This window comes from Capra hircus, chromosome 22, assembly GCF_001704415.2.
Source record: "Capra hircus breed San Clemente chromosome 22, ASM170441v1, whole genome shotgun sequence".
In the NCBI taxonomy this organism is placed as follows: Eukaryota; Metazoa; Chordata; class Mammalia; order Artiodactyla; family Bovidae; genus Capra; species Capra hircus.
The window spans coordinates 52,687,268-52,711,412 of record NC_030829.1 but is presented as its reverse complement, the minus strand read 5'-3'; the positions used below and the strand labels follow the sequence as shown (position 1 = coordinate 52,711,412).

The 24,145-nt window shown below is 45.7% G+C and overlaps 1 protein-coding gene and 1 long non-coding RNA gene across 2 annotated transcripts; both read right to left on the bottom strand.

The window, feature by feature from the left end:
- LOC102175340 (serine protease 42) lies at positions 5,784-10,671 on the bottom strand. Its single transcript, XM_018038481.1, has 5 exons — positions 10,235-10,671; positions 9,801-9,957; positions 9,192-9,454; positions 8,130-8,290; positions 5,784-6,618 (listed from the first exon to the last, which is right to left on the bottom strand). Exons 1-5 carry the CDS (start codon positions 10,434-10,436, stop codon positions 6,382-6,384), a joined length of 1,020 nt encoding a protein of 339 aa, XP_017893970.1. The 5' UTR covers positions 10,437-10,671; the 3' UTR covers positions 5,784-6,381.
- Positions 10,907-23,827, bottom strand: LOC108633380. The gene is made up of 3 exons (XR_001917046.1): positions 23,604-23,827; positions 11,257-11,389; positions 10,907-11,169 (listed from the first exon to the last, which is right to left on the bottom strand). It is a non-coding gene; the product is annotated as an uncharacterized LOC108633380 (long non-coding RNA).

Sequence of the window (24,145 nt, the reverse complement as noted above, 5' to 3'; positions counted from 1 at the left end):
GAACAGAGTCCCAAAATAGGTGCACATATATACTGTCAATTAATTTTTGATTAAGTATCAATGCAAATCAATGTGAAAATAAATGTATTTTCAACAAATGGTACTGGTATTCGATAAACATTAGAGAAGATAAAACCTTGTTCCCTATCTCACACTGCATCCCAAAATCTAATAAACCTCAGACTTCAATGTAAAATTTAAAGTTATAAAGCTTAGGGAGAAAAAATAGAACAATCTTTGCAACCACAAGTTAAAAAGTGAAAAAAAGCAAGCCACAGACATAGGAATCAACAATAAAAAGATAAGCCTCTTGATTTAAAATGAGCAAAAGAATTAGAAAGATGATTCACAAAAGATATACATATGATCAATAGTACAGGAAAACGCGCTCAATATCATTAGTTATAGGGAAATGCAAATTAAAACCTCAGTAAGAGACCACTTCATACCTGTTAGAACTGGCAGTCTTCACCAAGTCCTGAGGCGGGAGGATATGGACCAAGAGGAAGCACCATTTACTGCTAGTAGGAGCGTCGGGTCAGTTCAGTTGCTCAGTTGTGTCTGACTCTTTCCGACCCCATGGACTGCAGCACGCCAGGCCTCCCTGTGCATCATCAACTCCCGGAGTTTGCTCAAACTCATATCCATTCAGTTGGTGATGCCATCCAACCATCTCATCCTCTGCCGTCCTTCTCCTCCTGCCTTCAGGATCTTTCCAGCATCAGGATCTTTTCAAGTGAGTCAGTTCTTTGCATCACGTGGCTAATTTACTGGAGTTCCAGCTTTAGCATCAGTCCTTCGAATGAATATTCAGGACTGATTTCCTTTAGGATTGATTGCTTTAATCTCCTTGTAGTCCAAGGGACTCTCAAGAGTCTTCTCCAACATCATAGTTCAAAAGCATCAATTTTTTGGTGCTCAGCTTTCTTTATGAGCCAACTCTCACATCCATACATGACTACTGGAAAAACCATAGCTTTGACTAGACAGACCTTTGTCAGCAAAGAAATGTCTCTGCTTTTTAATATGCTGTCTAGGTTGGTCATAGCTTTTCTTCCAAGGAGCAAGCGTCTTTTAATTTCATGGGCACAGTCACCATCTGCAGTGATTTTGGAGGCCAAGAAAATAAAATCTATCACTGTTTCCACTGTTTTCCCATCTATTTGCCATGAAGTGATGGGATCAAATTCCGTAAGCTTGGTTTTTTGAATGTTGAGTTTTAAGCCAGCTTTTTCACTCTCCTCTTTCACTTTCATCAAGAGGCTCTTTAGTTCTTCTTCACTTTCTGCCATAAGGGTGGTGTCATCTGAGTATCTGAGGTTATTGATATTTTTCCTGGCAATCTTGATTCCAGCTTGTGCTTCATCCAACCTGGCATTTCACATGATGTACTCTCCATATAAGTTAAGTAAGCAGAATGACAATATATAGCCTTGACATACTCTTTTCCCAATCTGGAACCAGTCCATAGTTCCATGTTCAGTTCTACCTGTTACTTCTTGGCCTGCATATAGAATTCTCAGGAGACAGGTAAGGTGGTCTGGTATTCTCATCTTTCTAAGAATTTTCCACAGTTTGTCGTGATCCACACAGTCAAAGGCTTTGGCATAGTCAATGAAGCAGACGTTTTTCTGGAATTCTCTTGCTTTTTCTATGTTCCAATGGATGTTGGCAATTTGGTTTCTGGTTCCTCTGCCTTTTCTAAATCTAGCCAGAACATCTGGAATTTCTCAGTTCACATACTGTTGAAGATTAGCTTGGAGAATTTTCAGCATTACTCTGCTAGTGTGTGAAATGAATACAGTTGTGTGGTAGTTTGAGCATTCTTTGGCATTGCCTTTCTTTGGAATTGGAATGAAAACTGACCTTTTCCAGTCCCGTGGCCACTGCTGAGTTTTCCAAACTTGCTGGCATATTGAGTGCAGCACTTTTACAGCATCATCTTTTAGAATTCGAAATAGCTCAACTTGTATTCCATCACCTCCACTAGCTTTGTTCATAGTGATGCTTCCTAAGGCCGCCTTGACCTCACACTCTAGGATATCCTGCTCTAGGTGAGTGATCACACCATTGTGGTTATCTGGGCCATGAAGACCTTTTTTGTACAGTTCTTCTGTGTATTCTTGCCACCTCTTCTGAATATGTTCTGCATCTGTTAGGTTCATACCGTTTCAGTCCTTTATTGTGCCCATCTTTGCATGAAATGTTCCCATGGTATCTCTAATTTTCCTGAAGAGATCTCTAGTCTTTCTCATTCTATCGTTTTCCTCTATTTCTTTGCACTGATCACTGAGGAAGGCTTTCTTATCTCTCCTTGCTGTTCTTTGGAACTCTGCACTTAAATGGGTATATCTTTCCTTTTCTCCTTTGCCTTTCATTACTCTTCTTCTCAGCTATTTGTAAGCCCTCCTCAGACAACCATTTTGCCTTTTTGCATTTCTTTTTCTTGCGGATGGTCTTGATCACGGCCTCCTGTACAATGTTATGAACCTCCATCCATAGGTCTTCAGGCACTCTATCAGATCTAGTCCCTTAAATATATTTGTCACTTTCACAGTACAATCGTAAAGGATTTTATTTAGGCCATACCTGAATGGTCTAGTGGTTTTCCCTACTTTCTTCAATTCGAGTCTGAATTTGGCAATAAGGAGTTCATGATCTGAGCCACAGTCAGCTCCTGGTCTTGTTCTTGCTGACTGTAGAGAGCTTCTCCATCTTTGGCTACAAAGAATAGAATCAATCTGATTTCACTATTGACCATCTGTTGATGTCCATGTGTAGAGTCATCTCTTGTGTTGTTGGAGGAGGGTGTTTGCTATGACCAGTGCATTCTCTTCACAAAACTCTGTTAGCCTTTGCCCTGCTTCATTTTGTACTCCAAAGCCAAAGTTGCCTATTACTCCAGGTATCTCTTAACTTCCTACTTTGGCATTCCAGTCCCCTATGATGAAAAGCACATCTTTTTTGGGGGGTGTTAGTTCTAGAAGGTCTTGTAGGTCTTCACAGAACTGTTCAACTTCAGCCTCTTTACAAATAATTTGGAAAACTCTGGAATTTTCTAATAAAGTTAACCATACATCTATTCTATGAATGAGTAATTCCACTCTTGTGTTTATTCCCAAAAGAAGCAAAAGCATATAGGCACGAAAAGTCTTGTACCTGAGTGTTTATCAGTACCTTTCTTCATAGTAGCCCCTAACTAGAAACATCCCAAATGTCCATCAACAAGAGAATTAATGAACTGTGAAAACTCATGTAATGGATAACTATTTAGCAATAAAAAGGAATCAACTGATGATACACATGACAACATGGATTAATCTCAAAAACAGTATGTGGAATTCAATGAAGGCAGTCAAAAGGTACAAACTTCCAGTTATAAGATAAATAAATTCTAGGGATGCCATGTGCAACATGATTAGTATAATTAACAATATTGAATGTTACATGTGAAAGCTGCAAAGAGAACAAACCATAAGAGTTCTCACAAGGAAAAGTGTATTTCTATTTCTTTAATTTTGTGTTTATGAGATGATGGCTGCTCGCTAAACTTAATATGGTAATCATTTCATTATATATGTAAGTCAAATCACTATGCTGTACGCCTCAAACTTATACAGTGCTATATGTCAATAAAACTGGAAGAAAAAAAGACAGAAACAGTATGTGGAAGACAGACCCAAAAGAACAGACTGTATGATTCCATTAATGTGAGATACAATAATCTGCAACTCTAATGTGACAGTGAACAGAACAAAGGTTATCTCTGGGAGGGGATGATAGAAAGGAATATAAAGCAACATCCTGGATTAATGGAAATGTTCTCCAGCATGATTCTGGTGATGTTAACACGGGTATATATTTGTTAAAACTCATAAAAGAGTACACTGCAATATGTGTATTTTACTATACATAAATTATACCTCAATAAAGAAACTAATAACAGAGAAACGCATGGATAATAGTCACTCATCAACATAAACTTCTAACCTTATCAATTTTTAAAATATGACTAGAGAAGGAGCGCAGAAGAATTGATGCTTTTGAACTGTGGTGTTGGAGAAGACTCTTGAGAGTCCCTTGGACTGCAAGGAGATCCAACCAGTCCATCCTAAAGGAGATCAGTCCTGGGTGTTCACTGGAAGGACTGATGTTGAAGCTGAAACTCCAATACTTTGGCCACCTGATGCAAAGAGCTGATTCATTGGAAAAGACCCTGATGCTGGGAGGGATTGAGGGCAAGAGGAGAAGGGGATGGCAGGGGATGAGATGGCTGGATGGTATCATCGACTCAATGGACATGGGTTTGGGTGAACTCCAGGAGTTGGTGATGGACAGGGAGGCCTGGTGTGCTGCAATTCATGGGGTCACAAAGAGTTGGACACGACTGAGCGACTGAACTGAACTGAACTGAACTGAGAGAAGGAAGCAATGGCACATAGCAAAGTAGGAATAAAAATAATTTAGTCGAAATAAGAAATGATTTTAAAAGCCTATATTCATAACAATCCAGAAATAAAGCTATAATACCAACTGAATTAGTTAAAGTGAGATTTTTCTATGAATAACTGAAACTGAAGATGATGGTGGTTCAATTAAGAGAGAAGTTTATTTCTCTCTTGCATAAAGAGATGTGATGGCAGCTTTATAAATTCCAGAGACTCAAGTTTCTTCTGAATTTCTGTTCTATACCCTTAACATGTTCCTCATGTTCCAAGATTGCTGCTCAAGCTCATCACCATGAATATACTCTAGCCAGCAAAGAAGAAAGTGACAAAGGGCTTATTCTCCTTTCTTTAAAAGGTATCTTTAATACCTTCCAAAATTCATACTCAACATCACTATTTACATTTTATTGGCCAGAACTTATTGCCAAACTTAAGACAGGTGGGAAGGTTGGAAATGTATTCTTTATCCTGATACCGTATATGCCCAGAAGGAAGGGTCCGAAAGAAGCCATAAGAGAAGACCATCAAGTTGACTTTTTTATTCACCTAACTATTCACATGCACCTTCTCCCCATATGCAAAATGCACAATCCTCTCCTAAAAGATGGCAACCTCAAACTTTCATGAAAGAAATCAAGAAACAGTGAAGTGCTCTGCACAAGGACAGAGAGGTAATCTGGGACCACATGGTGGTGAGGGAAACGGGCCAGCAGAGACACACTGTGTGTGAGTGTTGGTCCCTCAGTCATGTCCAACGCTTTGCGACCCATGGACTGCAGCCCACCAGGCTCCACTGCCCAAAGAATTCCCCAGGGAAGAACATTCCTTCTCCAGGGGATCTTCCCGAACCAGGGATCAAACCCAGGTCTCCTGCATTGCGGCCAGATTCTTTATCATCTGAGCCACCAGTAAGCACCCCATACTGTCCCCTCCCTGAGTCTCAGTGCTGTTCTCCATAGCCTGGCCAAGGCAGTCTGGTGCTCCAGCCTCCATATACCTAGAAGGGGAGCAACAGAATCACACAGAAAGGTGGGGTGATGTTTGGGCACAACGCCCTGACCCCTCTCCGGCTTTCAGGCTTCTCTCTCACTCCCTCCTTCCCAGATGCAGTGGCTAGCAAACTCACCTGCAAAGGTCCCTGCAGAGACACTAATGGCTATGAGGGACACAGCAGCAGGACCCAACTGCTAAAGCCATCTGTCCGCTCACATCACATCACATCACTTCACTCCAGGGCTTTAAAAGACCATGAATACTTTCCTAACCTAAATGTGAGATAAGTTCTCTTCAGTGACCCCAGACCAGTAGAGATGCAGAACACACACGACTCTCCAAACATTTATTGGGTTGACGTCAGAAGTCTCCACATTCCGTAATACTTCAACACAACTTGGGGTGAGCCTGCATGTGGCCACTGGAGCCCTGGGAAGGGGGTTCCAAGACTGAGTCGCCCCCGGAGGGCTTGTGTGGCAGAGGCAGTTACTCACAGGTGGATCTACACTGGGGAGCAGGGGACCTTTTCCGAACCCAGATAACTGAGTCACATGCAGACGTGGCAGGGCCTCCTCGCTCTCTCCCAACAATCACCACACAGATCGGTTTGATAAAAGTGTCAGATCTAACACTGCTTCACGGGTGATGATGTCTCTTCTTTGCCAGATGTTCCCCGTGATGTGGATGAAGCATCATGTCCACCTGGCAGGTCGCTGGTTTCACCCACTCCTTCCTGGCAAGCAGAGCACGGCCAAGTTGTAGACATGGATGAGGCAGGGAAACTTCCAGCTTCTTGCTGCCAGCTTTCTGTCATGTGAATCTCCACAAGATCAGTGCATACCAAATGGAATTCAGGAATTGGCACTAAACTAGGAGTGGGAAGTCAGAGGCAGGGCTAGGTGTGAGACTCAGAAACAGGGGGCAATGTGGACCAGGGTGATCACAGGGTCACCAGGAGGCCCAGGGACAACACCACACACAGCAACAGGAAGAGGAGCACCACTGGATACAAAGAGGCAGCCTTGTTCACCACTGCAACTAGCCACTTAGAGTAGAGGGCGGTTTCTGTGTAAACTCCCGGCGTATTGTTACGACCACAGCCAACGCCCCAGCTCACAATCCCTACCTGGACCCACGTGGTACTGTACTGACAGACCAGAGGGCCCCCAGAATCTCCCTGAAAAAGAGAAAGAAATCAAACTTCAGGAATGGAAGAGCACCCACATCAGAGCAGGCTGACTGCACAGCAAGACACTGAGAGACGGACATCTGCGAGCCTTCCCCAGACATCTCCCAGGCCCAGATTTCTGTGATTGTAAGAACTGAGAACTGAAGAGTCAACTGGAAAATTTTAGTATCCTCTGAAGGTATTATGGCTGGTCATTTCCTATACTACGTGCCTGTGTGCTAAGCTGCTTTAGTCATGTCCAACTCTTTGAGCCCGCCAGGCTCCTCTGTCCATGAGACTCTCCAGGCAAGAATACTGGAGTGGGTTGCCATGCCCTCCTCCAAGGGATCTTCCCAACCCAGGGATCGAACCCAGGTCTCCTGTGGCTGCTGCACTGCACACAGATTCTCTACCACTGAGCCACCAGGGAAGCCCTCCTATACTACAGTGGTTGTTAAACACTTTAAATATGACCTCTGCACTGAGCCCCTTAATCCTTACACCTAGCCTAAGTTTCTCTAGAGCTCCTGACCATATAGCCAACTGACCCCATATATTAAGCTACACTCTCAAGACATCCCACATACTCATCCCAGCTCATGCAAACACTGCACATCCTTTTCTAAAACTGCTCTGGTGCCCCCCACCAACCAGCTCAGTCAGAAACTCAGAGTCCTCTTCAAGCTCTCGCTCGCTCCCATCCTCACGTGCAATCGGTTACCAAGAACTGATGACAATGTGCTTAAGATCCCCTCCACCCCTCCATGAGCCCAGGTCCCACCTGGGGCTCAGCACCATTGCCCACATGGAGAAAACAAACTCCTGGCCTACAGGCCTGCCTGGACAGGACCAAGAAACGCAGCACAGCCTGCAGGCCACACATTCTGACTCCAGCCCCCTACTCTGGCCATACTGGCGTCCTCATTGCTCCAGACCAGAAACCCATTCCCTAAACATGGCCGGTGCTTCAGACCTTGAGCCGCAGACTCACTGGTCCCTCTCCCACAGTGATGTTCTCCTCTTGCCAGAATCCAAACACTCATCCTGAGACCTGTCCCCTGTCCCCTGCTCAGGCAGCTCAGGGCAGAGGGGAGGCTGTGGGCCCAGGGCTCCTACAGGCACTCCCGAGGGGATCCGGGACTTATGTCTCTGGAGGGCCCACATCTGTATAATAAGATGTATAATGTCTAGGTGGCAGGGTTGTGAGCTGGGAGACTGAGCTAATGCGGGTGAATGGCACCGGAAGTGCCCATAGAAAGAACTCAGTTAAGGAACTACATGATTATCATCATCACCCCCAATTTCACCACACCCGGCAGCACCCCCAGGATGTGGGGTCCTCCCTATTGGAGGAACAGGCCAGGACAGCTCATGGGTATCTTGAGGGGTTCTCCCCTGAATCTCCTTAAGTAAAGGCCAAAAGATAAGGTGGGAAATAACCCAGGCCCTGTCACTGGGGAAGAAGGATACTTTGAGGGGACAATCTCAATACAGAGGTGGCAAGGGACCCATGAACTTACCTGGCAAGAATCCTTTCCTATACTATTATAGCCACAGACCACTCCTTCTTGCACTAAATCCTTATCTGTTCGTAGGGCCATCTGGAGCAGCCCATTACATTCTTCATAGTACATGATATATTGGTCGATCTCCTGGAGAACTTCAGACACAAGTGGGCCTTCTACAAACAAAGAAGAAACTCGGCAGTGGGTAGATCTGCACAGATGAATGATAAGCCCCCAAACACCTTGAATCCCCCCTGAAGAAGGCATTATAGAGGTTTTTATCCCCATCTGACAATGGAAGAAACTGAAGCCCCAAGCTGACAAGGAGAGAAGAGAAGGTAGGAAGCAAATCCATGACAAAATAAGGAAGAACAGATCAGGACAGGAAGAGGCAAGCCTGACCATCATGAGAAATGATAACCAAGCATCTGTCACTCTGTGTATCAATAGTAACCATGAAAGGCATCCCTTACATCACCAAAGTGTCTTTACTTTAAAGCAGAATCACAGATGCTCAGACAAGGAGCACCTGAAAGCAACAATCCAGGCTCTTTCCAGAGATAAGAGGCCCTATAGCCTCACCAACAGGGGTCTTCTGGCTCTGCCAAGACCCCCAAGGACAGGAAGTTCCCTACACACCAAGGCAAGTACTTCCCGCAACAGACAGCTCTGACTGGCAGACAGCTCATCATGCCCTGAGCAGAAGTTAACCCTGGAAAGAACTCCAGAGCATCCAGTTCTGTCCCCAAGGAACCTAAAAATACCCCCAAACCAGTCAGGCACACATCCCCAGAAATCTGCAAGAGACTTTGCCCATGTATTTCTTCTTCAGAGAACAGCTCTGGTTCCCAGGACTGGTGCCTTTCATAAATGGCTGGCATCAAATATTTGCATTGCAACAAAAGATCTCAATCAATTTCTGGGCTCCAGCCATTTGGGAACCATTAACCTGGCTGCCCCCTTACCCACCTGCCAGGTGGTCAGCCTCCTCCCACCCCACCACTTTAGTGTTGTTGCTTACTCCAGGGATAAGGCTGCCCCCCTCTACCCAGGTTACTACCTTCCTCACAGTCTCACCAAATTCTTGCTTCCTTCCCCATCCGGTCACCCAGCACCTGGTCCCAGCTTGCACGTGGAAAGTCTTCTCAGGGATGCATATAGGCTGGATAACGCCAGTGAAATTTACAGGGTAGCGGAGCCGGAGAAGAGCAAGGTCATTTTTAATGGTTCCACTTGTTGAGAACTGAGGGTGAACGACGACACGGCTGACAGGGACCACCAACCCTGATAATATACCCTGGAGATTCCGATCTCCCATCATGACACTGTACTGGTAACGGCTGTGGGAAGAGGACATGTTCCTCATAGAGACCCTGGGAAGCATCCTTTGTGCCTTTCCACACACATCAGCTGTTTCCCAATGTGGCCCCAACCTCCCTCACCACTCTCTCCATGCCCCTATCCCCAAAAACCCCTCCTAATGACTCTCAAAATTGATTTGCTACAACTGGTTTTGATCATCAAATTACCATTCCTGGTAACAAGACTACCAAAATGCAGACTCTCTCCCATTTTGATTGTGTGGGCTTTGGTTTGGTTTGGGTTTTCTATCAACTTGCAGGGCAATAGAAACTAAAGGGTGTCTGAGGAGGGCAGGACTCTCGCATCTCCGCTGTCATGACTCACCTTAAAATACAGTGGGCTGCAGTCAGCACCCACCTCTCTGTGACGAGGGAAGCTCCGCACACATGTCTGTTACGGACCCTCAGGCTCACCTGCCAGGGCCACTTCCCTTCCTCGCTGTCCTGTCCTCCCAAGATTTTCAGGAACACTTGGCCGCACGCTGGGATGAGGACAAGGTGGCAAGAAAAACCTCTGAGAAACAGGCCCTGACTCCCGGGAGCCTCCGAGACAGCCAAGAAGGCCATGTCCTCCTAGGCTCCAGGGCAGCATTTCCAAATCCGCAGGCCTTGGATCCGCACATGAGGCGCACCCCCCACCCTCGGGTTCCACAGCAGGGCTGCGCTGATTCAGACCCCAACCCTCCCAAGCCCCTGGGGAGCAGCAGCTCCCACCCTGGCGCCTCAGCCCGCCCCTCCGGACGCCCAACGCAGAGTCACCTAAGCTAAACTCCACCAACTTGGGGACTTCCGAAGCGCCTCCGGGGGCTGGCTGGACCGCCGTGCGGTTCTTAGTGCCGCCTCCCGAGGGAGCTGGAGAGGGCAAGGGCGTCGCCAACCCATCCTCCGAAGCCTCCGTGAGCCAGGGTTGAAGGAGCAGAAGCCAGACCAGGAGGCTGTGGGGGCCGCCCGGGGACGCCATGGGCTCCGCGACAGCCTCAGCGCTCTGCGGCGCCCCCTCGTGGCCGGCAGCTGAGTAGCGGCATGGGGACCACGGCGCATCTCGCCGCTGCAAGCCGGCCTGAGAGCGCAGTCACGCTCTCGCTCTCAGATCCTCAGCCGAGACAGTCTCCAGCCAGAAATCAGCCCAAGACCGAAGGGTTAGAATCCATCTGAGGAGACTGTCCTTGCTAGGGGCCTGCCGATTTAATGTTTTTGAATTGTGGTGCTGGAGAAGACTCTTGAGAGTCCCTTGGACAACAAGGAGATCAAACCAGTCAATTCTAAGGGAAATCAACACTGAATACTCGTTGGAAGGGCTGCTGCTGAAGCTGAAGTTCCAATACTTTGGCCACCTGATGCAAACAACCGACTCACTGGAAAAGACCCTGATGCTGGGAAGATTGAAGACAAAAGGAGAGGAGGGCAACAGAGGATAGATGGTTGGATGGCATCACCGATTCAAGGGACATGAACTTGGGCAAACTGGGAGATAGGGAGGGAGGCCTAGCATGCTGTAGTCCATGGGGTTGCAAAGAGTTGGGCATCACTTAGCAAGTGAACGACAACAACTTAAAGGCGGGTGCTTCCTGACACCCCTGCCTTTCTTGGTGTGGTACCTGGCCTGGAGCTGGTGAGGATGGGCAGTCTCGGAATTTGCTGAGGAGCTTTAATTCTCCATAACAGTTCCTCAAGGCAGGGCTCATTCACCAGACCTAGACTTGGAGGTAGGGGGACTGCAGATGAAGTGGGCTGGACAAAGGGCCTGGCAGCCATGCTCTTTCCGTCATGGGGATGGATACCTTTTAAAATGAGCCTCCGGCAAAGATACCTGTGGGTCAATCCATTCTTATTCGCTGTCTGTCCCTGATGTCTATTTGTCTTTGTTGCTTAAGCGCTTCTGCCAGGCCTCCGCCTCTCTGGGTTTCATTATTCCTGTTGAAGTCAGGGGGAAAAACAACAATACTAATGTTTGAGTTTCAGTACTTCTCACTTCTCCCCAGCCAAAAGAGGATTGCCAGTTACAGTTTTTTTGAGGATATGGGTGTTCCTCTCACAATTTATTTTCAGTGTCTTCTTGAGGGGGTTATTATCTAAATCCCTCTCTCTCTGCATTTCTCTCTCAACATTAAGCCAGAAAATTTCTGGCATATCAACTTCCTTTCAACAGTCCACTACTGCATTCAGGTTTAAGGCAACCCAATAAACAGGTATCCATAGAATCATTCCTACTTGCCTGAGCCAGCAAACTGAATTCCAAATTTCTAGCAAGTGTGCTCTTCGTAAATTTGGTCCCAACCCTACCCAATCAAGGATCCCTCAAATCCAGTCGTATCCATATACCCCTTGTTTGTTCCCATGTAGATCAGCAAAATCTTGCAGTTCTTTTTGTAGGGAAGCCTTCTACCCTGGGTTATACTTTGCCCCTGTCCTAGAACATGCTGGGATCTTACGCTAGTTATTAGGTCTAGAAGCAGTGAAGACTGGGGTGGCATAGGCAGAGAACTGGTGTGCCCTCATTACGTAATTTACTCACATGAAGTCATTACAGTGTCTCTAAGGCAGAGAGACCAGCCTTATCGAATGGGGGGAGGCGCTGTTTCTGTTAGCAAGAGAGGCTCAATGTGGCTGGGGGTCAGGGTGTCCTAAATCTATCCAAATGTATACCCCCTTGTAGATTTTCAGGGTCTCACTCCCAAATCTATGGCCTAACTTTTTCATAAGAGTGCTGATGAATCTCTTAACTCAGTTGATGTTGAAAACCAGCAAACCCAAAAATCATGAGCCCTAAACCCCGTGCTCCACGAGAAGCCACTGCACTGAGAAGCCGACTCGGCACAACTGGAGAAAGCCCATTGCAGCGATGAAGATGCAGCACAGCCAAAGCCAAATTACTTTTAGACAGAAAAACCAATTGCAAGCTTTCTATTAATGGTGAACTACAATGATATTTTATGTGTTTCATCGTTTTGTTGGTGTTTTTTTTTTTGTTTTTTTTTTGTTTTTGCCATATGGCATGTGGGATCTTACCTTACTTCCCCAACCAAGGATCAAACTCGCCCCTCTGTATTGGAAGTGCAGAGTCTTAACCGCTGGACCACCAGGGAAGTCCCTCTGCATTTCATCTTTAAGAGTGCATCTCATGCAGAGAAGTGTCACCAAATGCTGCTAGTAACCCATGAACACATGGCTTGGAGCAAAAAAATCTTCACTTGAAAGGTATTTATTGAGTTCTTTTGGATTCTTCTCCTGTCATTTGCCTTTTATCCTGTCACTACATTGCAAATTAATCACTTCATTGAAGTTTAGGTGGAAGCCACTCAACCACCATGTTAAATAGATTTTTGAAATATGTCAATCTCCTTTATGCTGACATTGAGGTACAAAAACTGCTTCTGGAACAGTAACAGAAAGCTCAGAAAACATATCTACTGCAAATGTGCGTGGAAATGCCTATCTTACATCTTGTCTTAGCTTTGGACAGCACAGGGACTTTATAAAGTAGCTAGATACAACTTGTGATTCAAAAGGCGTCACTTATCATCAAAGTGATTTACCATAATATAGATAATAATGGGCTTCCCAGGTGGCACAATGGTAAAGAATGCACCTGCCAGAGCAGGAGACAGGAAACACGGGTTCAATCCCTTGGTAGGGAAGATCCCCGGGAGTAGGAAATGGCAACCCACTCCAGGATTCTTCCCTGGAAAATTCCATGGACAGAGGAGCCTGGACACAACTGAGCAACAGCACACACATATGCACACAGATAACGACACAAAATTAATCAAGGATTGGGAAATACTGTCACCAGGCACTTGCACTACCTAAAAATCTAATACCATTATTTGAAAGAAGAGGATTTATCTAAAGATATTCACTGTAAACTCAAGGGAAGCTAAAAAAGAGATAAATAACTATAAGTAAGACAACAGTGGGGCTTCCCTGATGGCCCAGTGGTAAAGAATCTGCCTGCAATGCAGGGAACATGGATTTGATACATGGTTCCAGAAGACTCCCTAGAGGAGGAAATGGCAACCCACTCAGGATTCTTGCCTGAAAAATTCCATGGACAGAGGAGCCTGACTGGCTACATTCCAGGGGGTTAGAAAGAGGTGGACATCACTGAGTGATTGAGCAGAGCATGAAGACAATAGTGAGGGAAAAACAGAATCATAAAAAAGACTCCATTAATGTAAAGAGAAGGAGAAAGAGAGGAAAAGAGAAAGAAGAGACAGGAGAAATAGAAAAAAAAACAAGCAAGATGGTAGATTTTAATCCAACAATAACAGTACTTACAAAGGTAAATGAATCTATTAGATTAAATTAGTTTTATTAATTCATGTTCATGTTGTATTATATAAATTAAGACATAGTGTCGAGATATTTTTTAAAAGCACAACTATTTATCCACATTAAATATAGACAGGTTATAGGGGAAAGTATAGAATATAGTACATAATGCAAGTACTAATCGAAAGAAGAAATGGCTAGATTACTATCAGGTAAAGTCAACATCAGAACAAAGAATATTGTCAGGGGTAAAGACATTAATAGCATAGTGCTGCTGCTGCTGCTGCTAAGTCGCTTCGGTTGTGTCCGACTCTGTGCGACCCCATAGACGGCAGCCCACCAGGCTCCCCCGCCCCTGGGATTCTCCAGGCAAGAACACTGGAGTGGGTTGCCATTTCCTTCTCCGATGCATGAAAGTGAAAAGTGAAAGTGAAGTCGCTCAGTCGTGTCCGACCCTCAGCTACCCCGGGGACCGCAGCTTCCCAGGCTCCTCCGTCGATGGGATTTTCAACTAAATATGTTAGGATCCTAAATGGAGCTAGCAACAAATCTTCAAAATTAACAGAGCAAGGGCAAAAAAAAGACATTATGACCACAATTAGAATTTGGAAATTTAACATATCTTTCATAATTGACAGAAAAAGTATACAGAGAATTAGTAAGTATATACAAGACCTGCAAAACACTATCAGTGAATTAGACCTAACTGACGTTTATAGAATACTCTATCCTAACGACGACAGAATATACGTTTTTTGAATGCACATGCAGCACACACCAAAATACAGCATATTATGGACCATTAAACAAATGGCAGCAAATTCAAAAGAATTAAAATTGTACAAAATATGTCTTCAGATTATAAGAGTATTAAGCTAGAAACCAATAATATAAAAATATCTAGAAAACAGCACAATGTTTAGACAGATATTAAAACTTTGATTTTGTACTTCCAGAATGGCTGCATGAGGAATTTGACTGATTCTCTCTTTAGAGAGCAAGCTATTTATAGCTGGTGAAAATTATTAGAAAAATAACTATTTAAGTTCTCTGGAAATTGGCCTGAGAGGACACAGAAAACTGAGAAATATTTATGCAAGAAAATCTAAAAAATCTTGGTGAGAACGAAGAGTTCTTGGCAAGAGTCTGTGGTATGTGAGCCACGACCAGCTCCTATCCCCACTCCTTAGCTTCATATTATGGAACTCTGCTCTGGGCAAGTGGCCAAGTCAACGGGTCTCCCTCTTTCCCAACTACGGTTTCACTCAGAAGTAGATAGCTGTGTCTTTCACTCTCCCAAGAGCAACTGCAGAAGCTCTATTCTAGCAGGCGCGACTAAGAGAACCAGAGCTTCCTTCCCTCACTTAATTCCTGCTCAGAGCAGAGGCTCTGGTCCAGGCAGAGCAGGCTAAGAACCCCAGGTCTTCAATGGCCTCCTCCCAGCTCCCTCCCAGAGCAGAGATTCCACACCGGAGCAAGGGAGATACTGTCTCACTCTCCAGTGCCCACTCCTGGAACAGGAGTTTCACTCCAGGAGAAGCAGGCTGCCATCCCCTTCCCTAGCTCTGCTGCAATAATAGCTCAAACATCCTGCCCGGGAGAACAGGCAGGCTGAAAGAAGTGCTCTGTGACTCTGGTTGAAATAACTGAATTTATCATCTGGAACAGAGGGTGGAGAAACTCATGCCTAATGGAGGTGTTAAGAACAAAAGAGATCTTCCTGGTGAGCAGTTAAGAGAGCGTCAGTAGCTTCATGAAGCTAGCGACAGATTAACAGCAGATTAACCAGAAGTTTAAAAGAGAAAACCAGTGAAAGAGGTGGCCAAGAAGAGTGCTCCTGGAAGCACACTCATCCCCGGGGGGTCTAAACCACTGTGCATGGGCTAGGCCCAGGAACAATAAGAACAGGAAGCAGGGGTTTCCCTGGTGGCTCAGTGGTAAAGAATCTGCCTGCCGAGACACAGGTTCGATCCCTGATCTGGGAAGATCCCACAGCCTGCGAAGCAACTAAGCCCCTGCGCCACAACTACTGAGTTTGCGCTCTAGAGCTGGGAAGCCGCAACGCCTGAGCTCATGCACCCTAGAGCCCATACTCCTCAACAAGAGAAACCACCGCAATGAGAAACCCAAGCACCACAACTAAAGAGTAGCGCCCCCTTGCGGCAACTAGGGAAAACGTCATGCAGCAACTAAGAGAAGCTGCTCAGTCATGTCCGACTCTTTGCGACCCCATGGACTCTTTGCGACCCCATGGACTCTTTGCGACCCCATGGACTCTTTGCGACCCCATGGACTCTTTGCGACCCCGTGGACTCTTTGCGACCCCATGGACTCTTTGCGACCCCATGGACTGTAGCCTACCAGGCTCCTCTGTCCATGGGATTTTCCAGGCAATAGTACTGGAGTGGATTGCCATTTCCTTCTCCAGAGGACCTTCCCAACCCAGGGATCGAACCCAGGTCTCCTGCATTGTAGACAGACGCTTTACCGTCTGAGCCACCAGGGAAGTCCTGGGGAAGTCCTGGCAAGTCCTGTTGCTGCACGACGTTTTCCCTAGTTGCCGCAAGGGGGCGCTACTAACAGCCAAAATAATAAATAAAATGATTAAAAAAAAAAAAGAGCACGAAGTAGAGCAAATATAAATGCGCTTCCCAAACCAAACACAGATCTATCAGCAGAGGGCAGAACCCTTGCTAGTTCAGCGGATCAAAGCACAACCTCTGACCAAATACTGCCTGCACAATGAGCTTTTCTGACCCAGGGGCAACTCCTACAAAGCCCAGCTTAAAAATAAAATCGCACTCATCCATAGTTGGCTGAGAGGCAGTGCACATACCAAAGGCTGTATCTTTTAGGAATGAATGGACAGGGAATTTCCAAGTTTCTAGTCATCAGATGAACATGTGGGGGAAAAGTAAATTCCCTAAACGGTGAAAACAGTCTCCAAGACATGCACACATTTCCAAAGGTAAACGGTGAAAATAAAACTAACCAAAGGGGCTTACACACAACCAGTGACCAAGAAGAGGCTTATGCTGATCCACGAGTTAACACTAGGAAGCCAGGCTGCAAAATAGAAACAAGGGAAAAAAAAAAAAAAAAAACTGAGCAGGGATATCAGAGGCTGCAAATTGAGGGAGAAAGAGACTTCACAAAATTATCTCACACAAATACTAAACAAATAGACAAATGATCACAATCCAGGGTAAGCAGGAATCAGTATCCAGGTTTGTTATACTACATTATCTGTGATGTCTGCTATTCAATGAAAAAAATTACAAAACATACAAAGGGATGAAATAAAATTTTAAACATAAACTTCTTTCTCTGCCTGTTTGAGCCACTACCCCCTCATCTTTAGTGTGCATTGTGTATCTGCATCATATAACTAAATCCATTTAGAAGACACGGGAATGCCTACTCACCAAAAGAAAAGCAATTTCCTCCTGACACCAGAAGGTAACTCCTTAGGAGATAACATTCCTTTCTCAATCCTATAAGAGGTCACAGTAACCCTCTAACCTTACTGGACTACGTAAATTGTCAATATGTGACTCTGATGCATAAACTTTGGTCTCAAATCTTATACAACTGTGCAATGACCTCTAAGAGGCAGAACAATACAATTCGGAGAACTTTCTAAAAGACTGTCTCCTGGATTATAATCCTCAGGTTGGCTCAAACAAAAGTTTCCATTTCTTTCTTAGACTGACTGACTAATTTTTTTTTATCAATAAAAGATACACGAAAGTTTAACCAATACGTAGGAAAACAAACAGATAACAGAAACTATCTTTTAGGGACCCCATGTGTTGAACATAGTAGACAAAGGCTTCAAAATAGTTATTTTAAATATGTTCAGAGAAGAAAAATAAAATAAGCATGCACACACATACAAACACACATCATCTCAGCTGAGGCAAGAACATTCCTTTCTTTGGGATTCCCTGGTGGCTCAGACAGTAAAGTGTCTGCCTGCAATGTGGGAGACCCAGGTTCAATCCCTGGGTCAGGAAGATCCCCTGGAGAAGGAAATGGCAACCCACTCCAGTACTCTTGCCTAGAAAATTCCATGGATGGAGGACCCTGGTGGGCTACAGTCCATGGGGTTGCAAAGAGTTGGACACGACTGAGCGACTTCACTTTCACTTTTCAACACTCTTTCATAATTAAAAAGAAAAAAAAAAGACAGTAAACTAAGAATAGAAAGAAACCTCCTCAATATGATGAGGGCCATATACGAAAAAGCCACAATGAGGGGCTTTCCTGACGGCTCAGTGGTAAAGAATTCGCCTACCAATGTTCGAGACACAGGTTCAATCCCTGGTCCAGGAAGATCCCACACGCCGTGGAGCAACTAAGCCTGTGCAACACAGCTGCTGAGCCTGTGCTCTAGGCCCAGGAGTCACAGCGACTGAGCCCGGGTGCCGCAGCTACTGAAGCCCACATGCCTAGAGCCTGTGCCCCACAACAGGCGAGGCCAGCTTAGTGAGAAGCCCGGGCACTGCAGCTGGAGAGGGGCCCCCCACTCACCGCAACCAGAGAGAGCCCGCGCAGCAGTGGAGACCCGCCCAGCCAGAAATAAACTAGATACATAAAGTCATATAGAAAAAGAGAAACACCCACTATGAACACCATACTTAATGACAAAGGACGTAAGGCTTTTCCCCCAAGATCAGGAACTAGACAAGGAGTCCCACTTCCACCGCTTCTATTCAACACAGTATTGAAAGTTCTAGCCAGGCAATTAGGCAAAATGAAGGCACCCAAACTGGACAGGCAAAAGTAAAACCATCTCTGTTCACATGATCTTATATATAGAAGTTCCCTGAAGATTCCACACAAAGAAAAAGCCTAATAGAGATAACAAATGAATTCAGAAACGTTGCAGGATATAAAACCAACACGCAAAGATTTGTCGCATTCTATACACTAACAGTGAACAATCAAAAAGGAACTTAAACCAAATATTAACCAGAAATCAATGACAGCTCAAATATCAAACCGAAAACTGTAAAACTCCTAGGGCTTCCCTGGTCGCTCAATGGTAAAGAATCTACCTGCCAATGTAGGTTGGATCCCTAACCTGGGAAGATCCCACATGCTGCGGAGCAACTAAGCCCGTGTGCCCCAACTACTGGGCCTGTGCTCTAGAGCCCGGGAGCTGCAACTCCTGAGGCCCGTGCACCCTAGAGCCTGTGCTCAGCAACAAGAGAAGCCACCGTAATGAGAAGCCCTCAAACCACAACTAGAGAAAGCCCGAACAGCAACAGAAATCCAGCACAGCCAAAAATAAATAAATAAAAATGTTAACACTCCTAGAAAAAATTATAAGGGCAAAAGCTGTGTAACCTTGAAGTAGGCAAATACTTTTGTGAAGTAATGCGTGCTTAGTCACTCATTCGTGTCTGACTCTTTGCGACCCCATGGACCGTAGTCCGCCAGGCTCCTCTGTCCATGGGGTTCTCCAGGCAAGAATGCTGGAGAGTGTGACCATTCCCTCCCCCAGGGGATCTTTCCCACCCAGAGATTGAACTTGTGTCTCCTGTGTTTCCTGCATTGCAGGCGGATTCTTGACCTACTCAGCCACTGGGGAAGCCCCTTTGTGAAGCAGACACAAAAACAGTTGATCGAAGAAAAATCGATAAAGGGGACTTTATCAACATTAAGAAGTTCTGTTCTTTGAAAACTACTGTTGAAAGAATGAAAAATTCAAGGCAGAGATTGAAAGAAAATATTTGCAATACATCTATAGGACAAAATATTTGTATCCAGAACACATGAAGAATTCTTACAACTCTGTAAGAAGACAAATGGCCCAGTAAAAACAACAAAAGCCAAATACTAGTGGCAGGAAGCAGAGCAGTGGTTGCCTTGGGCCAGGGGCAGAGGGAAGAATGAACCGTGAAGGCACACAAGGGCACTTTTACAGGGGATGGAACTGTTCTGCATCTTGGTTATTGTGGCTTTACAAATATATATATATATATATATATCTCTCAAAGCTAGTCAAATATGTGCAATTTACTGCACTTAAAAATACACCTCGCTAAAATTCATTTTTTAAAATAAAATTAGGATTAAAAAAAGGAAATTAAGAAAACAAGTCCATTTGCAATTTACATCAAAAAGAATAAAATACTTAGAAACACATTTAACCAAGAAAGTGAAAGTATACTGAAAGATACAAAAACTTCCTTTAAGGAAATTAAACACTTAAACAGAAAGGCATCCTATATTGAAGAATAGGAAGATAGAACAGAGAGCTCAGAAAAAAAAAAAAAAAACAACACCTCACATATATAGTTAAATGATTTTCAACAAGGGTGTCAAGAACATTCAATGAAAAGAGGATGGAATTTTCAACAAACTGCGCTGGTAATACTGTATATCCTCATGCAAAAGGATGAAGTTGGACCCTTACCTTACAAAATATACAAAAATTAACTCAAAATGGATCAAAGACCTCAGTGTAAGAGCTAAAACTATAAAACTCTTAAAAGAAAATATAGGAAAACATCTTCATGAGATTGGATTTGATGGTGATTTCTTGGGTATGACTCCGAAAGCACAGATACAAAAGAAAAAACAGATAAACTGGATTTCATCAAAATAACTTTTGGTTTACAAAGAACACTATTAGCAGGGTTGAAAGACAGTCCACAGAAAGAGAGAAAATATTTGTAAATTATATATCTGATATGGGATTAGTATCCAAAGCACATAAAGAACTCCTACAACTCAGTGACAAAAACCCCAACAACCCAATCCAAAAATCAACATAGATGGTGGGATGGAGAGGGTGGGAGGGAGGCTCAAGTGGGAGTGTATATATATATATATATATATATATATATACACACATACTTATGGCTGATTCACATTATTGCATGGCAGAAACCAACACAACTTTGTAAAGCAATTATCCTCCAATTAAAATTAAAAATAAATAAATTTAAATGAACATAGAAATTGAGTAGACATTTTTCCAAGGAAGATACAGAAATGGCCAGTAAGCACATGAAAAGACATCATGTTTTTTACGCAACATCACTAATCATTAGGAAAATATAAATCAAAACCACAAGATATTACTTCATACCCATTACGATGGCTAAAAATAAACAATCTAAAATCAACAACACAGAAAATAACAAGTGTTGGTAATGATGTGAAGAAATGGAACCCTGTGCATCGTGGAGAAGGGAGAGGAAGGAAGGAAGGGGAGAGAGTAGGGAGGCAAGCAGAGGGGAGGGCAGGGAGGGAAAGAATGGAAGAAACTGAGCTATTTATGCACAGGAAAATCAAAATGCATCATTTGTGGAAAATATAATTGCTTTCTAAAACAAATCAAACAAACCACCTGAAAAATTAATAAAACTATACAAAAACAAACTAAGAGGGCTGGGGGAAAAGATCAATATACAAAATCAATAACTTTCTATCTGTAGCAATAATAAATTAGAAAATGTAATAGAAAAAAAAGATATTGCATTAAAGATAGCCGCACACATTTTTTAAAAAATATCTAGGAATTGGCACAAGGCTTTCTACCATCTGCCTGTGTTCCTCTGATCTTTCATTTTTTTAACTTTTTATTTTGTATTGGGTAGAGCCAATTGACAAAGTTATGATAATTTCAGGTGACTAGCAAAGGGAGCCAGCCATACATATACATTTATCCATTCTCCCCACGAACTCCTCTCCCATCCAGGATGCCACATAACAGTGAGCAGACTTGCACACGCTATACGGTGGTCCTTGTTGGTTACCCATTTTAAATACAGCAGTGTGCACATGTCAATCCCACACTCCCTATCCTTCCCCCTACCCTTCTCCCCGGCAACTCTAAGCGCATTCTCTCAGTCTGTGAGTCTGTCTGTTTTCTAGGTTCATTCGCATCTCTGACCCTTTCTTACCACTCTCATCCTCATTTACAGGGCTCCAACCCTACTGGCCTCTGCCCCCAGATAACCACACAGCTTATTTCCTCACCTCCTGGATCTATACCAGGATCACTAAATGTTTCCTGTAAAGGCCAGATACTGAATATCTTAGGCTTTGCGGGTTGAGAGACAAAAATCTAGTGTATGCAGGTACTTAGATAACAAGAAAGAGAGTTTCCACAAAATGTATATGGATGAAATTCAATACACAACCAGAACTGAGTACTGGGTTTGTTTTGTTTTTTGTTTTGTTTTGTTCTGGGGTAATACAGGTCTACTAAGAAGAATGGAATTCTTTAGGGGGATAACGTCAAAATTAGTGTTCCCTATCATGGAAATGATTGCAAATGCTCTTCTGGAAAAACTATTCTTGGCTAAGAGGCGGTGAACCAGATTTGGGGTGTACTCAAATGTCTCCTCCTCACTGAGGCTTTCCCAGGACACCCTCTCAAGAAGTGTGCCCCTCTACTCTGCCCTCTTGATCACCCTTATCCTCTAATTTTCTCTGTGGCACTTCTCACAATTTGAAATACTATACGTTTTACTCAGTATATGTGGGCTGTCTTCCCCTTCCATACGTAAACTTTCTGGGGACGGGGTTTTTATCTGTCTTGTCACTGCTGGAGTCCCAGCACCCAAACAGGGCTGGCACAGAGCAGGCACTCAATAAGCATCTGTTAAATGAATGAATGAATGAATAAAACTCTGGGGAAGAGAATTGAGCAGAGTTGAGATCAGGCACCTGTAAGCACTGCCTGGCACATGCTTTGCTTGGTATTAGGGTTACTGTTGTTCCTTTCAGCGGGGGCCCAAGCATCCAGAAAGTATAAGCCCCAAAGCAAACAAATCTTCCAGCCACCAGATGCGTCCATCGCTCACCTATCCACCTGCTACAACCCCTCTCCCTGTCCCCCAGAGGGTTCCTGTTGCTCCACTGAAATCTGTGTCCTCCTCTGGCTCTCTTTGTCTCTCAGCTACAGACAGGGCTTCAGGACCAGTTCCCAGGGGCCCTCGCCCCCTCCAGGGCCTCTAACAGAGTCCCTACTCACTCCCAGGGACGCCTGGGACCCAACTGTCTGATTCCACTCTCCATTCTGGCCCCCACCCCACCTCTTCATTGCCTAAGTATTCTGGCCCCCCCATCTCTCAGCCTGACTAACTGCACCTCACTCTTTGCTTTCTCCTCTGCAAAGCCTTTCCTGACACCCTTCCCTCACGGGGTGTCCTCAGCCCTCTATGCTGGCCCTTCACTGAACACTCTCATTCCACCAGGACATCTGTGCTGCCCTATTTATCTCCCCGCAGGCCCTTCCTTTACCTCCCAAACTCCGCTCCAGGAAGACCTAGACTGGACCCTTGGCCCCTTAGCTCTTGAGTCCCCGCCTCCAGCCCCCTGGAAATTACTTGTTCCTGAAGTCCATTTGCTCCCCCTTGCTGGTCCCCTCTCTAACCCCACAACAGCCCCATCCTACAGGGGAGGAAAGGAGAGGTCAGAGGTTAAGCGGTTTGCCAGGACCACACAGGAGGCAGGAGGGAAGCGGGACCCTGGGCAGGGCTGAGGAGAAGGGGCACTGGCAGCACTGGCCTGGGGTGCACGACACGGCAGACAGACTGAGGGACAGATTTTCGGATGAGCCAGCCGCTGGGCTGGGGCTGGAAACCAGAACGCCTCCTCTCTGCAAGGCCAGGCGTCAGGGGCTCACCCTGAGGCGGCTCCCCCGCCCGCTGGCCCACCGCCAGCCGTCATCCCCGTGAGGTCAGCCACGGGGCCGCGATTTCGGGGAAATACCAGCTCCTTATTAAAAACAGGCGGTGGTCAGGCCCCTGCTGCTTTCCCAGTAGAAACTAGGCTGTTTGTTCCAAGAGGAACAAGAGTGGGCAGGGCCGCGCGGGGGCCAGAGCCGCGGTACCTGGCGGAGGGTCCAGGCGGGCCTGAGGAACGGGGGGGTGAGGTGGGGGTTGGCTTCCCACGTCTTGGCGAAGGCAGCCGGTAAGGGGACTGCCACCCAGCACATGGCCGCTAGGTCAGGGGCCGGGACCCGACACCGCGCGCGAGGCAGACGTGACAGGATTCCCGGCAGCTGGACCTCGGCTCCAAACTCCGGGAGCCCGCAGCGCCTGAGACTCTGGCGGGTGGGCTAAGCCCCGCCCCTTCCGGGCGCAGCCCCGCCCCCCCGTCCCGCGGGCGCCCGCTCGGCTGCGAGCCGCCGGGCCCTGCAGGGGGCGCCAGAGGGCCGTGCTCCACGCTCCCGGCGCCGGCCGCCGGGCATCTGGAGCGCGTTAGACCTGGGCGGCCGGCGGCGGCGTGAGCTCATCCCGGCCGGCCCCGCTGCGGTTTCCAGGCGCGGCGGAGGGAGCAGAATACAGAAGCTCCGCGCCGCTGGCCCCCCGGGGGAGCGCGGCGGGAGCCGAGCTCCTCCGGGATGTGGGTGTGAGCCGACGCGGCGGCAGT